Here is a 16798-nt window from a genome sequence, read left to right as displayed (position 1 = left end):
TTAATTAGAGTTAGCAAGGCTTCTTTTTAATTAAGGCCTCAGCTTCTCTAGAATCTTAAATTCTTCAAAGTTTGTGTCTCACCGTGCCCCTTCTGCTTTTTGTGTGTTTTGTTGTAAAAAGGCAGAATTGGCAGGATTCAGTTCTGAGGCCGATTCTGCAGCTGCTGCCTTGCGGGGCTGGTGCTGTCCCTATGCAGGCCCAGGTATTTCTCATGCAGCTTCCTCTGTGGGGGCTGTAGGAAAACTTGAGGGGAAAGTATTTTATTATCTTTCCTTGGTTAATTTTTTAGTCACCTCCCTACGCCTAAGATGGACTTGATGCGAAAAATTGGGACAGGGAGCAATTGGTTACTAAAACAAAAAATGTGATTGGCTTTAGGCAGTGGCATTGCTTGCCACTGAACTGGAACATGTTTAAAAGGAAAATGACTGGAACAAAAGGAAGGAAAATGGTACAACAACATTTGACATGGACAGTCCTCCCACAGGGATATCCGGCGTCACTGGTTTTGTTTGGGCAAGCTTTGCAGAAAATATTAAGAGAGTTTACTCCAGCCTCAGGAGTTAGGATGTTGCAGGATGTGGATGATTTGCTTTTGTCAGGGGGACAAAAAGTGGTTGAAGAGGCTACTGTAAAGCTGCTTAATTTTCTTGCTAAAAAGACTTAAGGTGTCTGAAAAGGAGGCCAGTTGGTAGGAAAAAAAATAATAATAAAAAGGTCATATATAGAGCTGTCCTGGGGTGACTTTATGATCCTGGTATCCCCAGTCGTCTGGTTTATGTTATATATTAAGTTGTGCACCTTTAAGCCTGGCTCTGAGAGCGAAGGGGGCGGAAGAAGAAGTGCGCAATTTGTGTTGAAAGAAAACATCACTCCCCCACATCCCGCTCCTGGACTGTGGTGTCTGCAGCACGGACACACTGCAGGACACAGCTTCTCTCTGGCTTTTAGTTAGTTTTAGCTAGCTGAGGCAGAGGAGTTCCCTGGACCTTTGTTTTTTCCCTTTTTACCTGCATCTGTGCAAGCCTGCTCTGGACCGAACACGCAGCCAAACCCCGGGAGCTCACGCCTGTGGCCCACCAGGGCCTGGGCCTCGGCACTTTCCAGCGCCGAAAGGACTGATAAGAACCTGAGCGAGCCGAGCTACAGCACATGAAAAGGACTTTTCTTCCTAGATTTGCCATCCCATTCAACAGCGAGAGGTTTTCTTATTTAATATTATTCAATTTCTGTTAAATAAACAGCTTCTCCCACTTCTCTCCGAGGAAATTCTTTTCCTTTCCCGGAACAGTTGAGGGGGGAGGGGTCATTTCCCTGGGGAAACCCCCACTTGGAGTTTTCCTCCTAAATTGGCCTTAAAGAAGGACAAAAGGCCAACAAAACTCCACAAAAATGCCACAAAATTCCTTAAATCTTCTCAAAACCGTACCAAATTCTAAAAACATCCCACAAAATCTCCTCCAAATTCCACACAATTGCAGAAAAATACCACAAGATTGAAGAAAAATCCCACAAAATACCCTAAATCTTTTCAAAACGCTATGAAATTCCAGAAGCATCCCACAAAATTCTTTACAAATTTCCACAAAATCTCAGAAAAATCCCTCAAAATTCTTCAAGTCTCCTCAAAATGCCACAAAATGCCACAAAAACCCCACCAAATTCCAGAAACATTCCACAAAATCTCCTCCAATTTCCAGAAAATCTAAGAAAAATCTCTCAAAATTCTTCAAGTCTCCCTAAAATCCCACAAAATGCCAAAACATTCCACAACATGCCAAAAAAATTCCACAAAATTCAGGAAATGTCACATAAAATTCAGGGAAATTCCCACAAAATTCCAGAAATATCCCACTAAATTCCTGAAAAATCCCACATAATTCCCTAAATCTTCTCAAAACGCTACCAAATTCCAGAAACATCCCACAAAATTTTCTCCAATTTCCTACAAAATTCCAGAAAAAGCTGAGAAGATTCCACAAACATCCCACAAAAAATCCAGGTACATCCCACAAAATTCCAAAACATTTCCTCAAAATCCCACACAATTCCAGAAAAATCCTACCAAATTCAATAAAAATTCCACAAAATTCCATAAATCTTCTGAAAACCCTAGCAAATTCCAGAAACATTTCACTAAATCTCCACAAATTTCTGAAAAAATCCTGAAAAATTTCACAAGATTACAGAAAAATCCCACAAGATTGAAGAAAAATCTACAAAATTCCAGAAACATCCCACAAGATCTTTACAAATTTCCACAAATTCTAAGAAAAATCCCTCAAAATTCTTCAAGTCTCCTCAAAATCCTACAAAATTCCAGAAACATCCCACAAAATTTAAGAAAAATCCCACAAATTCCTGAAAAATCCCGCAAAATTCCCTACATCTTCTCAAAACCCCACCAAATAACAAAACATCCCACAAAATCTGCACAACTTCCAAGAAAATCTAGAAAAAAATCCCACATCATTCAAGGAAAATCCCACAAAATTTCAGAAAAATCCCACCAAATTCCAGAAACATCCCACAAAATCTCCTCCACTTCCAACAAAACTCCTGGAAAATAAAAAAAAATCCAGAAAAATCCCACAATATCTCCGTCAATTTTGACAATATTCCAGAAAAATCTCACAAAATCCTTGGAAAACCTCACAAAATTCAAGAAAAATCCCATAAAATTCCAGAAACATCCCAAAAAATCTCAATATCCCACTAATATTCAAAAAAATCCCACGAAATTCCTTAAATCTCCTCAAAATACTTCCAAATTCCTGAAAAATCCCACGTAATTCCAGAGAAATCCCACAAAATCTCATCAATATCCTGGTAAATTGCAGAAAAATCACAAAAAATTCCCTAAATCTCCTCAAAACCCTACCAAATTCCAGAAACATCCCACAAAATTCCAGAAAAATCCCACAAAATTGCCTGAATATCCCATAAAATTCAAGAACAATCCTTCAAAATTCCAAAAAAGTCCCACAAAATTTCCGAAAAATCCCACGAAAATAATTTTAAAAAATCCTACAAAATTTTAGGCAATTCTAGAACATTCACAAAAATCCCACAAAATTCAAGAAACATCCCACAAAATTATTTTCATTTGTTCAAAGTCTCACATACTTCCACAAAAATCCCACAAAATTGAAAAGAAATCCCACAAAATCCCCTAAATCTTCTCAAAATGCTACCAAATTCCAGAAATATTCCACAATATCTCCACAAATTTCCACAAAATCTAAAAAAAATCCCTCAAAAGTTTTCAAGTCTCCTCAGTATCCCACAAAATTCCATGAGAATCCCACAAAATTCCAGAAACATCCCACAAAATCTCTTCAATAGCCAGAAAAATCCAAGAAAAATCCCACAAAATTCCAGAAAAATCCCACAAGTCCCTAAATCTTCTCAAAACCCCACAAAATTCAAGAAAAATCCCACAAAACTCAAGGAAAATCCCACAAAATTCCAGAAAAATCCCACAAAATTCCAGTAAAATCTGATGAAATTGTTAGCGTTCAGGAACACACATAATCACAAATGATTATATGCAGGGGCTTTATTAAGAGATCTGGGTGTCAGGGGTTCACATACCCAAATCTGACCCATCTTGGTTTTGAGTTGAACATGTTTTATACTCTGTTATTATATAACTTATATATTAATTATTAAACTTACATTGCTCTATTGTATGCATTGTTTTTACCCAAGCATGGATTGCTCCTGATCCCCCCCAGCCCCCTAACATTGTTCCTCATGTTCTTTAAACAATAATTACAGCTAATCACATCTAACAATTGTATCATGATCATCTACTGATTACACAGGTGCAGTTTTGACCTGATTTTTAGCAAGTACAAGGCCTAACATTTCCCAGGGCCAACTTTTCCCAGGCTTGGCAAACCTAACTTTCTAAGTCCCTGGATTTTCTAAGATTTTGAGACCTTTTACTATCATTACATATTTGTATTATATATTTGATATTACATATCTAAATGAAAGCATTTTCACTTCACTAGAAGTGCAAATGTTTTCACTTGATACAGTTCTTTGTTTCTGAGTTTATACTTGATGTTCTTTGAATCCTTGATTGATGTAAACCTCATCCAGGTGAGCTGTCCTGGATACTGTCAGGAACTGGAGAACCAGAAGATGGTGGATCTCACATCAGTGCCTTTATTATTTTCTGGTTCCAGGACATTTTCTTCTGTATTTCTACCTTGAAGATGCTGCAAACTAACCAAATTGCTAAGAATACAATTAGTAAGATTATGGCACTCTCAATGATAGATTTACTCCACGACCTCACATTCCACCCTAACCCTTTGAAGATTCTCCCTAACCAATTGTAGTCAAATCCTTTTGCTCTTCCTGTGCTCCATGCTCTATTTGTTGCAACTGATTGATGTCATATTCTACATCTGCAGTTACATTTGGGATGTGGATGCAGCAATGATCAATCCATCCCTTTAAAAAACCCACACACTCCATGCTCTTTCAGGAGTAGTAAATTGTAATTGTATGTTTAGTTCTTTAAATCTTTCTCAGGTCACTCTTGCTAATTTATCTACCTGACCTGTAAGTTTGTACAACATTTCTTTATTCTGATAGTTTGCTATAGGACCAAGCAAAGACTCTAGGGCCCACCCAAATTTCGCTCTACTAAAGGGTTCTTACCAAGTGTCATCTTGATTCTATTCCTATCTTAATCCTTCCTAGCTCTGCCTGTGTCTAGCCACTGAGTTGATTTTGCCATTGTTAGCATCCATACCAAGATTAATTTTTGTTTTAGCAATTTTACCAATGTTTCTGCACCCCAATGGCATTTGTTATATTTAATTTGTAGAACTTCTCTCATTATCAAGGGGGTTAACACTATTTGTCTTTGTGCAGTTACATACCACTCTTCTGAATTATTTTGTGCATTTAGCAAATGTCCCAATTTCTCATCTTCTACTGAATATTTTGGTTTTGGAGGCAAATTACATTGAGATACATTAACTTTTAAAGGTATCAATGCCATTGTTGTTTGCACTTCTCAAGCAATCTGTCGAGCTGTCCAGTCTGCTTTTCGATTTTCCTCACAAATTTTGGAGTTTCTTGATTGGTGTGCTTTACACTGTATAATTGATACTTTTTCAGGTTTTTGTATTGCTTTTATCAATTGCAGGACTGCATCTTGATGTTTAACGTGTGTACCTTGAGAAGCCAGTAGTCTTCTTTCTTTCTACAGTGCTCCATGTACATGTACTACTCCAAAAGCATACTTTGAGTCAGTCCATATCTTTACCCTTTTCCCTTTACTCAATTCTAGTGCTCTGCTTAAGGCAACCAGTTCTGCCCTCTGGGCAGATGAATTTGGTGATTTGTATTTGGTATTTGCTTTTGCCTCCACTATTGTACTGACTGTTGTTAACGCATATCCAGCGTATCTGGTCCCGTTCTCCACCAAGCTGCTTCCATCTGTGAATAGCTCTCACTCTGCTTGCTCTAGTGGGATGTCTTTCAGGTCTTCTCTTGCCAAATAGGTGTACTCTATTACTTCTACATAGTCGTGCTCTAATGGGCCTTCTTCAGTTGTGGTACGTGGGAACAAAGCTGGATTCAAGAGGTTAGTTGTCTTTAGTGTGACATCATCCTGCTCAGTCAGGATTACCTGGAATTTCATCATCCTGCTTGGAGATAGCCAATGGCCCCCCTTTTGTTCTACAACAGTGGTCACCATGTGTGGCACATAGACATCTATGTCTCTACCCATTGTGAGTTTCCTGGCTTCTTGTATCAGCATCACAGTGGCTGCGACTGCCCGCAGGCACGAAGGCCATCAGGCACTCTCATTGTCAAGTTGTTTGGAGAAGTAGCCTACCGGCCTTTTCCAGCCTCCCAAAGGTTGGGTCAGCACTCCCAGTGCTAGGTGTAGTCTTTCATGCACAAACAGGTGAAAATCTTTGGACAAATCAGGCAATCCTAATGCCAGAGCTGTTGTCAATGCCTCCTTCAGTTTGAGGAAGGTCTCCTTCTGTGGTTTGCCCCAGGTAAACGGCTGTGTCTTCTGGGCTTCATACAGAGGTTTTCAATTAGTCCATAGTCCATGATCCACAGGTGGCACCACCCTGTCATCCCAAGGAAAACTCGCAGCTCATGCAGGTTCTGGGGTTCTGGAATAGCACAAATAGCTTGAATATGATCAGTACCCAGCTTACGTTGCCCTTGTGAGATTTCACATCTCAGGTAAATCACAGTTTGCCGGGCAATTTGTGCCTTCTCTTTAGACACCTTATATCCTCCCATTCCCAGCTGATTTAAAATTTCAATTGTTACCTTTATGCAGGTTGTTTTCTCTTCTGTAATTGTCAGTGTATCATCAACATATTGGAACAGCAGGTATTGTTCTCTCAGTACTTGCTCATTCTCAGTCCAAATCTCCAGCTCCTTAGCCAGCTGGCTTCCAAATAGGGTTGGACTGTTCTTGTATCCTTGTGGGAGGTGTGTCCAGGTGAGCTGAGTTTTCCTTCCATTTTCTGGATTTTCCCACTCAAAGGTAAACAGTTTCCTACTTTCTTTGTCAAGGGTATGCAGAAAAATTGAGATACATTAAGTGTGTTATCTCATATATTTGTCTCATATATTTATCTCATATATTTTTATCATATATATTTATCAAGGGGTATGCAGAAAAAGGCATCTTTTAAATCAATTACAGTAAACCATTTATATTTCTCTTTTATGGATGTTAACAATGTGCAAGGATTAGCTACCACTGGGTAAATATCTTTAGTTATTGCATTTATTGCTCTCAAATCCTGTACTAGTCTGTATTGGTTAACACAGAAATTTGGGCTCTAGCGTTAACTGGAAGTAATAGGCGCACGTTTGGGACCCACCATTGCTAAAATCAGTATGTCTCCAGTTTTGTTATTTCTAGTGAGCATTTTAAATACAACCAACCTCCACCTCTCTGCTCACCCATGAGAGGCAGAGTTCCCAGTTTCCCTGATTTGGGGTTTGAGGCTGTTTGGGATCCACTCCCAGAAGCTGAGAAGGAGACTGCTTTGGCTCGCAGCCCAGAGCCTGTGGAGGTGTGCTGGGTTATACAGTGGGGCATTCGATACAATGAACTTGGGACAGTGTTAATTAGAAACTACTTTACTCAACTTTTAAGTGATAAGTCATCCATTATGTTTCTGGGGACCCTCTTCTTTATCCTTAGTGACCACCAGTACTGGTGGTTAGAGATTTGTTTTCTCTTTTCTGGGTTTTCATTAAGAGAACCAATGTATCTAACACCCTTTGCTTTCTCTGATTTTTCTTCTGGGATTTTTACAGGTCCATAATTTCTACTGTAATTAATTAACTCTTTTGCAACTTTGCTCCATGTCCAAATTTTATGGTTCCTAGCAGGAGAACGCAGTTGTGAACCTGTCGGCTGAGAGGGGGTGGTGAAGGGAGTAAACCCAGGATCAGTGGAACCAGGTCAATCAGTCAGGTTCCCAAGAAATCTATCTAGTCTATCCACAGGGGTTATAGCTGCTGTGGTTTTGGGGGTTTTTTATAAGAAAAATTGCTGTAGGTTTAAGTGATTCTGGAAGGCCTTGAATTAAAGAGGTCATAATTTCAGTTTTCACAGGTAACTACACTGGTGATTTAGAACCAGCAATTAATTTTCTTTTGTGTATCATTTGCAAGCAGGCAGCTTTGTGAATGTTTTCCAGTAGTTGGTTGGGGGTACCAACTATAGCTATAGGGTCCCCCCTTTCCAAGGGGTTTAGCCCCTCTGCCTGATAAGCTGCATGCTGATTTAGGGACCATGGGTTATGTCTGTCTCCTGTTGTTACGAAGACTCCATGTCCCCAGTACCCACTGGCTTCCCATTCTCTCAATCGAATTTGATCACCTCCAGTAAGAGACACTCAGAATACATATTCTGTCTCTGACTCATGAGGCAGACTCCGTACTCCCTTTTTTTTTTTTTATTCTTTTTTTTTTCTTTTTCTTTATTTTCAGTGGTTATATGCGGATCAAGATCCTTTTCATTATTGATATAATTATATTATAATCTGTTTTAATTAGAGGTTTCAAACTAAGACACCAGTGTTCCCCACAATTTTATCCAAGTTAGCTCCTTTTGAGGGTAAATTTGATTAATGAGAGGGGTTTCCCTCTCTTGTTTCCTTTAGCAAGTCAGCATTTTTTAAATTTTTATCATGGAGGGCTATTCACAACAGATTGATCTTACTCCTTTCTTCATCCAATTGTTTTTGCAAAATTTTAACTAGGTTTTGGAGGGAGTCTACTGTAGTTCTTTCCTCACTTCTTCACTTAAAGCGAGTTTCTATAGCTGCTGTAAGACAAGCTCCCAAAACTGAGCAGAGTATAGTTTTATTTTTGCCCAGTTTAAATTCTGTTTCATGTTGTAAATAAAACATAGTCTATCAATCACATTATCCAAATTAAACCAATTATTAAGCACGAACCTTTCCCTCCTGGAGGTTTGGCACTGTGTTTTGCTAACAAAGCATAACATGCATAGAATACAGCTTTAACTTCTGCAGACATTTTCTGTCATTTTTACAGAGGGAAAAACCACTACAGGGAGGTATCAACTTAAATTATACACACACACACACTCACAAATTTTTGCTTCCCTGTATGGGTAAAAAGAACAAATTTGCTTGGGAGGCACTCCTTCAGTTTAAAATTCTGGTTGTCTCTTTGCTACACCAAGCAGTCAAAATTCCTACACGCAACAACAAAAACAATCCAGTCCTTTTGCACTAAGACATCTTTTGCGAAATTCTGCAGACAGAGCCCTCAAGTGAGTGCGGGGTGCTTTTCACCTCGGCGTGTGCAGTTTGTGGGAAATTCAAGTTGCCCCCCTTGCTTTCTAGACACCGCTCACTCTTTTGGGAGTGTCGGGCTGGGTGCAACTGGAGCAAAACGTCCTTCCCCTAATACAGACTGCACAACAAACCTGCAGCCCCTTCTGTCTGTCAGAAATCCTGTCCGTGACTCCAGTTTAAATGCCACGATTCGCTAACGCGAGTGGGACTCGTGAGAGGTTCGTTTGATCTCAGAGTGCAAGACGGACACAAGGGATTTCAGTTTAAATCACAACAACAATAATGTACCTTTATTTTAGTGACAACAAGGGTTATGCGAGAGAGGAGAGGAAGAGAGGGAGAGATAAAGAAAACAAAGTAAAGAGAGAGAAGAGGGGGTTATAGCTACCAACAGAAGAGACGGGGTTGCTGGGGTCTTCTTCTGTGGGAAGATCTGACCGAAATCATCTTAGTCTTATGTAATTCTTCCCCAAAGTTACCTTGTTTCCAATGTGCTAATAAGCACCCAAAGGAGAAGTATCCGGTATGGGAGCATTGCTGCCCAAAATCCCTTTAAGTTTCTCCATATTATAACTATAATATACCACAAATGCTGGATCTGTAACGCTATTGCAGTCATCTGACAGACGGCGCCTACGCAACTAACTCAAAGATTTCTGGGAGTAATACTTTTCTCTCTCTGAGAGAAAGTGCCTTGCCTCCAAGGGAGAGCCAGGATCTCTGAATCAGCTGGTTTCCTGACCCCCACAGTAAAGCACCTTACCTTTCTCTCCTGGGGAAATTGTGAGCAGCAGAGACGGTCGCAGCTGATGGGGTCCCCAAGAATCCCTCGGTGCCGGCTGGAGCGTGATCGGGTCGTGAGTTTGCTCAGCAGCACTCACAAGGTCCCATCTGGGGTCGCCAAAATGTTAGTGTTCAGGAACACACATAATCACAGAATGATTAAATGAAGGTGCTTTATTAAGAGCTCTGGGTGTCAGGGTTACACATACCCAAATCTGACCTGACTTGGTTTTGAGTTGAACATACTTTTATACTCTATCATTATATAACTTTCATATTAATTATTAAACTTACATTGTTCTATTGTATGCATTGTTTTTACCCAAGCATGGATTGCTCCTGATCCCCCTCAACCCCCTAACATTGTTCCTCATGTTCTTTAAACAATAATTATATCTAATCACACTTAACAATTGTATCATTCATCATATACCAATTACACAGGTACAGTTTGACATGATCTTTAGCAAGTACAAGGCCTAACACTTCCCAGGACCTACTCTTCCTGGGCTCACCAAACCTAACTTTCTTTCTAAGTCCCCAAATTTTCTAAGATTTTAAAACCTTATACTATCAGAGTGACACTTGTCTTTACAAACAAGCTGTGAGTCTGCCGATAAAATGAAACTATCACTGAGAGATAACAGAAACAATGGGATGGATTCAACTGAAAGATGAAAGAGACACTGGGGAAGCACCACAAAATTCCACAAGGGCTAAGAACTAAGAAGGAGATTATGCACTGGGGGGAGGGGGGATGGTATCTCAGGTATCATGAGTACCAGGAAGTCTGTACCTCTCAAATCCCTCAGCCTATGGGGAAAGGGAGAAGGGACGTACGGCCTGGAATTGGGATAAAAGGGAGGCTGCGCCCTCCAAAAATTAGAGAGATCCCAGGGGAATGCCCCGTGGCCTCTCCCTTTATTTGAAAAAATTGAAAGCACTCCTCTGTCTCCTTTTTGGATATAAACCTCTGGTGTTTGTGGATTAATTTTTTCTGACACTAACAATTAATACGAAGTTCAAAACTACAAACCTAGGCAGTGCAGAATATGAAAAATATGAAAGCTAAAACTAAGGGCATCATAGCTGGGGGGGGGGGGTGGAATTGACTAATTTTGGGGTGGGACTGATTAGCATTCAGAGGCACTGAGAGGTCTTGAGGTGACAGATTGAAGCCCCTCATCTCTTTGAGTGCCAAGAAATGGAGACAACTCCAAATACCCCACAACCCCTAAATACTCTCAAGTAGCTCCCTGATTCCCAGTTTCTCTTGAAGCACTAGTAAAATGTGAGGTTTTAGGTGCCATTGATTAATTAGATGCCATTAATTTGTTGATTTTTACCCCAATTTAGTCTGTTCCAAAGGGATGAAGATGAATCTAAAGATAATTCGAACAAAACCAAAACGACCACCAGCCCAGTGTCTTCCCAACACAGATCACAGAGAACATGGGCCATCAGGGCTCTGCCCAACGTGGGTCCACTGATGGGGGATGGAGTTGGAGCAGCGCACGAAGCTCTTCCTGCACTTGGAGCACTCGCAGGGCTTCCCTTAGTGGTGCCTCCGTTTGTGTCTGGTCAATTGAGAGCTGTCTGAGAAGTTCTTCCCACACTGGGGACACTCATAGGGCCTCTCCCTGGTGTGGATGCGTTTGTGGGTACTGAGGCTGGAGCTCTGGCTGAACCCCTTCCCACATTCGTCACACTTATAAGGCCTCTCCCCAGTGTGGATGCGCCGGTGGGTGATGAGGTGGGAGTTTTGCTTGAAGCGCTCCCCACAGTCACGGCAGCGGAAGGGCCTCTCATCCGTGTGAATCTGCTGGTGCCTGAGGAGCTGGAAGCTGGTCTGAAACCTCTTCCCACATTCTGGACACTCGTAGGGCCTCTCCCCAGTGTGGATCATCTGATGGATGGTCAGTTGGGAGCTCCGGCTGAAGCTCTTCCCACATTCCTCACATTCATAGGGACATTCCCCGGAGTGGGTCCTCTGGTGGCGGATCAGGTGGGACCTCCGGCTGAAGCTCTTCCCACATTCCCCACACTTGAAGGGCCTCTCCCCAGTGTGGATGCGCCGGTGAATGGTGAGGGTGGAGCTGTGCTTGAAGCCCTCCCCACAGTCAGGGCAGCGGAAGGGCCTCTCCTCTGTGTGAATCCTCTGGTGCACGAGGAGACTGGAGCTGATCCGAAAACTCTTCCCACACTCAGAACACTCGTAGGGCCTCTCCCCAGTGTGGCTGCGCTGGTGGATGATGAGTTTGGAGTTAAAGCTGAAGCCCTTCCCACATTTCCCACACTTGTAGGGCCATTCCCCAGTGTGGATCATCTGGTGGCAGATCAGGCTGTTGCTGTGGCTGAAGCTCTTCCCACACTCCAAGCACTCGTAGCGCTTCTCCCCATCCTGAAGCTGCTCATGGACCACCAGCTCAGAGCCCCGGCTGGATCTCCGGCCGCCTTCCTGGCACAGGGTGGGTCTTTCCTCCTCAGAGCACCCTGGGATGGGTTTGGAGCCCCTCCTCCTGCAGGATCTCCGGGGCTTTTCCTCCCCATTGGATTCCTGCACTGTGGAACTGCTCAAATCAGCCTCTTCCACAAGGTTCTGCTGCAGGGATTTGTCCTCCCTGGTCTCCATCCTCAGCTCCTTGTCTGGGGGAGGAAGGACAAGGAGAGGATGGGATTTGCCTCCGTGCCAGATGGAAGGGGAAGGAGATCCCCGCAGTGTGTCCCTGGCAGGACAGTGTTGGCAGTGGGGTTGTCCTGCAGCTGGGGGCCATGCTGGGCTGGGAGATGGAGCAGGAGAGAGAGGGAAAGGGGCACTGACTTCCTCCTCACCTGCCTGGGTGTCCCGGGGCATCTTCCTCTTCCTCACAGTCTCCTTCTCCATCCAGCCAAGGTTTGGCAATGGGAAATCCTGTTTTGGGGAAATACAAGGGATGAGGACATTGAGTTTGCAGGTCCCTCTGCCCGTGTTCATCTCTAGAAGTCACCGGACATCTGGGGTCCATAAAACCTCCAGAAAACACCAAAATTCAGCCTGAAAATGCCTCCCAGGAGTTCCCCATCTCTGGTCTCTCCTGTTTGGGGTTCAAGGGTTCCCCCTGTCCCAGCTGCTGGGAGTCACGCTTGTACTGGGGATCACCTGTCGGCTTGGTCCCTGCCCTCCCCGGGCTGCTGAGAGTGCCAGGAATCTGAAAAGTTCCCCCTGTTTCCATCTCCCCACTTAAGGATGGTGGGACCCCCCCAATGTCCCCCCAAGTAGGATTTTCCACTCAGCTTTGGAGTTCCACATTCTCCAAACATCCCCCCCCCAAATAAACCCAACCCAGGGACCCCCTCAGGATATCTGGGCAAAGCTCCCGCTCCCCAGTCACCTGTGGGATGGTGGGTGATGATCGCACAGGTGGGGGACTATAAATTCAGGGAGTGCTCGACCTTGTAGTTCCTTCTCCTTTCCCTGATCCTCATTTGTCCCTCTTCCTCCTCCTCCTGCTCCTCTTTCATCCCTCCCCCTCCTCCCCCAGGAGCAGTGACACCCTCGGTGCCCCATTCCCGAACCCCTCACAGCCCATGGGAGGAGCGGGGATGGAACCGGGACAGGTCGGGATGGGCAGCGCGGGGCTCTCCGCTGCTCCCACACACTGGGGACGGGGGGAACCCGGCCTGAGGAAAAGGAGAGGGAAACTGGGAAAATTTGGGGCAGCAGATCCAACCTGGGGCTGGCTGGGGACCCTGGCTGGGGACTGCCAGCCCTTGGGGCTCCTCTGGGGAGATGTGGGAGGGGGGAACACAGAGAGGGCTGGGGGATTCCAGGAGTGGCAGCACTGGCAGGGACTGGTTTGTACTGGGATCGTCCTGGCACTGGCTGAGATTGCACTGGCTGTGTACTGACATCATCCTGGGATATCATACTGGGATCGTCCTGGCAGTGAGTAGGAGACTGCAGGGGGCAATTGAGATCAGGTTGTGAGGAACTGGGAATATGCCCTGCACTCCCTAGAACCCCGGCATCGCCCCCCATATGTCTCGTAAGTCTCCCCCAAACCCTTCAGGATCCCCGAGTGCCCTCTCAGCGCTCGTTCAGGACCCCCCAAAGCATCTCTGGATCCCTGAATGCTCCCGACACCACAGATGCCCCTTCCAGACACAGCTGGGAATTCATCTCCCATCATCCCAGAACACAGTTCCGCGCCCAAACCTCCTGCCGTGCCCCACGCCCCAAAGAGCCCAGTTACAGCTCCCCAGGTTCCCCCCAAGTGCTCACGAGCTGTATACATTCGCCCCGAGGACCTGCAACCACAGCTCGAACGGAAAAGTTCTCTCTGAGTGCTTCCCTGCAACACCAAACGCGCCTTCCGAGCCACTTACGGAACTACATCTCCCATCATGCTCCGCGGCGCCCATATGGTGCTATTCCAGCCATGACTCCATCTTCCGTCATGCCCCACGCCTCACCGGAATCCACTGGAGCTGCGCCTTTAACTCCCGTGATGCTCCGCGGCCCCATTAAACTGTATTATATCGGCACCTACAACTCCCATCATCCCCTGCGACCCATAGATTCCCCGTTACAGCCCCCCAAGTGCCCGCCCGGACCCCGAAGGGCCCCCAGATTCTCCTCCCTGACTTCCAAGCGCCCCCCTGGACGCCCAAGTGCTTCCCCAGACCACGAATTGTCCCACAGAATCCCTAAGTGCCCACCTGGCTCCCCCAAGTGTCCTCCAGACCACCAAGTTCTCTCTAAATTCCCTCCCCAGACACAAAACTGCCCCAAATGTTCCCCAGAAAAGTTTCCATGGACCCCAAAGTGGTCCCTTTTACCCTGTCTGAGAAAATTATTAAAAAATATTATCAAAGGACTAAAAGTAGGACAAATTAGCATAAAGAGGGAGAAATAGTGGTCAATTAATTAATGAAGGGAATGGTGGTACTTTGAACCAAGGACCGATAATGTTTTTTGTTCCTAAAATTGTATAAATTCTTTTATATAAATATAAAAATTAGGTTCTATAAGTACAGAACAATATTATTATAAAAAATAACATTTTATTTTTTTAATTAATTAGATTTTAATTATAAAGAAAAATTCTAAAGAGAAATGTTATCAATGTTTTGGGATGTCAGTCCCAGGTGGGCCATGTCAGACATGCTGAGGCTCGGGCTGAGGAGCAGGTTGTCCAAACAGGGGCAGCCCACAGGGTCCTCATTCTTCCCTGTGACCAGACTGCCTAAGGAGACATTCAGCATCAGGATTGTAAAGAGTAAATCATGACCTCCTGATCAGTACAGAAAGATATTTTACAGTTTGAACAGTAGAATGTTGTCACCGTAAGGTGCCTTCTTTGTTAATATAGCTCATATTGTGTCATGTTTGTTAAATACCAATGTTGTTGTACCAGCTTTCTTTGCTAAAATATTGTTATAAATGAAATTAGAATTTTGACAACTAGGTCCCTTGGCTTAATGGCAGTTTAATTAAAAATGAATACCATTTACTAAAGTGAATAGTAATGTGGTATAAAAGAATACAGTTTAGTAAAATAATACAGTTTAATAAAAGATTAAAATTTATATATATAATCTACTAGCAATTAAGTATGATTAAAGCATAAGCAAAACCGTCCAGGGTACGGAGGCTTCCCACCCTGCTTCACGTTCAAAACAAAGCACTTCAAGCTAAACTCATATACTGTATGCTTATACATATTCATTAATGTTTCCTGTAAGTTTCCTCCTATTTCCGATTTTTCTGACTTTACATCATTTTCCTTCACGGCACATGCCTCACTTGTTGTTAGGAGGTCTTCAGTCTTCTTTTGGTGGTCTTTTGGCAAAGGCTTCTCCTCTTCCTCATGGTCCTTTGGATAACCTTACAGGTTTGTATGTGCGTACTAAGCCTTGTGTTATATTAATCTACTAATTAGCCTTATATTTACTAGTCCTTACGTCCAATGCTTAAATTTGTTCTAATTTTGGTCCATCTCAAGGCCATTTTGGTCTTGAGACACCATTTATCTTCTAAACTACATCCTGTACCTTAATTTTGACATGTAACATCTGCAAAGGGGCACATCTGCTTTGTAACACTGATTCTTGATTGTTTCTAATAATAACTTTAAGAACAGCTACAATTTAGTTAGCACGAACCAATTCCATTTATTACCACTGCAAATACGCCTTATGCACCTTTTTATTGGTTTCCATGCTAACGGCCTTGCTTTCTTCCTTGCTATGGATAAACCTGTATTTTCTCAATTTCTTCTTTTGCTCCCTCAATTGTTTGGCCTGCAGACCAGTTGCTAAGCCCATCCACATTCACCTCTTAGTCTTCAGAGGGAAACTTTGAGCACAGTGAGAATCTCCCAGTGTGCAAGAGGGTCCCTGTGTGCCAGCTGCAGCTGGGGCCTCAGCCATCTCCTCTCTCAACAGGTTCCCCTCTGCAGCTTCACAGGAAAAGCCAAACACCTCCCTCAGGGACACCTGCACCACACATTTCACATCTCCATGCCCATACGTGATGTCCCTGTCACAGCTGCATTACCAGCTTGCTGCTGTGCAGATGCTGCCACCACCCAAAGCAAGGCCCTGTGTCCCTGAAGGGACCTGCCCTGCTCTGTGGCCTGGACTGAAGGTGGGTCCCTCCTGCCAGGGCAGGGCCTGACACAGCTCTTCTGTTCCAATAAAGAGATGGAGCTGTCACCCCAGTGTCTGGCTGGTACCACCAGCAAAGCCCACACAGCACCAGCCCCGGCTGAGCTCCATGTCCAGGAGCAGGCGGGGCTGACCACGGTGTGGGCAGGCAGGAGCCAGGCAGGGGCTGCTGTGACCAGCAGCGGGGCACTGAGGGGCTGGGGGAGTCTGTGTTGAGTGTCCCTGGGCTGAGGGCACATTTCCTTCAGTGGCATCACCTGGGCCTGGACCTCCTCCAGTGCCATGCCCAGGAAAAGAGGCAACCATCAAGAGTATCTCCTGGGACAGAACATGACCAGCAATGTCAGCAGGCAAAACCAAGGTTTTGTTTAGCAATGACCCTTAGATGAAGTCAAATATTTACAATCAGTCCCGTACAGTTTGGAGTACAGATGGGAGTACACTCGGGGGGTACAGCCAAGGCCATGAGGTCACAGCAGTCTCTGGGGTGACAGCAGGCTGAGGTGACAGCAGGCTCTGAGGTCAC

At 44.2% G+C, this 16798-nt stretch overlaps 1 protein-coding gene across 1 annotated transcript in view; it reads right to left on the bottom strand.

Annotated features, from left to right (window-relative positions):
* The window catches only part of LOC147646795 (uncharacterized), a 213066-nt gene extending 200558 nt beyond the window's left edge, over positions 1-12508 (bottom strand). Inside the window, exons 1-2 of the mRNA XM_086872855.1 lie at positions 12457-12508; positions 11226-12270 (exon numbers count right to left, since the gene is read on the bottom strand). Of these exons, the coding sequence (XP_086728981.1) occupies positions 11226-12270; positions 12457-12508 (1097 nt within the window). The remainder of the gene's footprint in view (positions 1-11225; positions 12271-12456) is intronic.
* Between the last annotated feature and the right edge of the window lie 4290 nt (positions 12509-16798).

Source organism: Cyanistes caeruleus, unplaced genomic scaffold (genome assembly GCF_971803275.1).
Source record: "Cyanistes caeruleus unplaced genomic scaffold, bCyaCae1.hap1.1 HAP1_SCAFFOLD_78, whole genome shotgun sequence".
Taxonomy (NCBI): domain Eukaryota; kingdom Metazoa; phylum Chordata; class Aves; order Passeriformes; family Paridae; genus Cyanistes; species Cyanistes caeruleus.
This window is presented reverse-complemented; position numbering and strand designations above follow the sequence as displayed.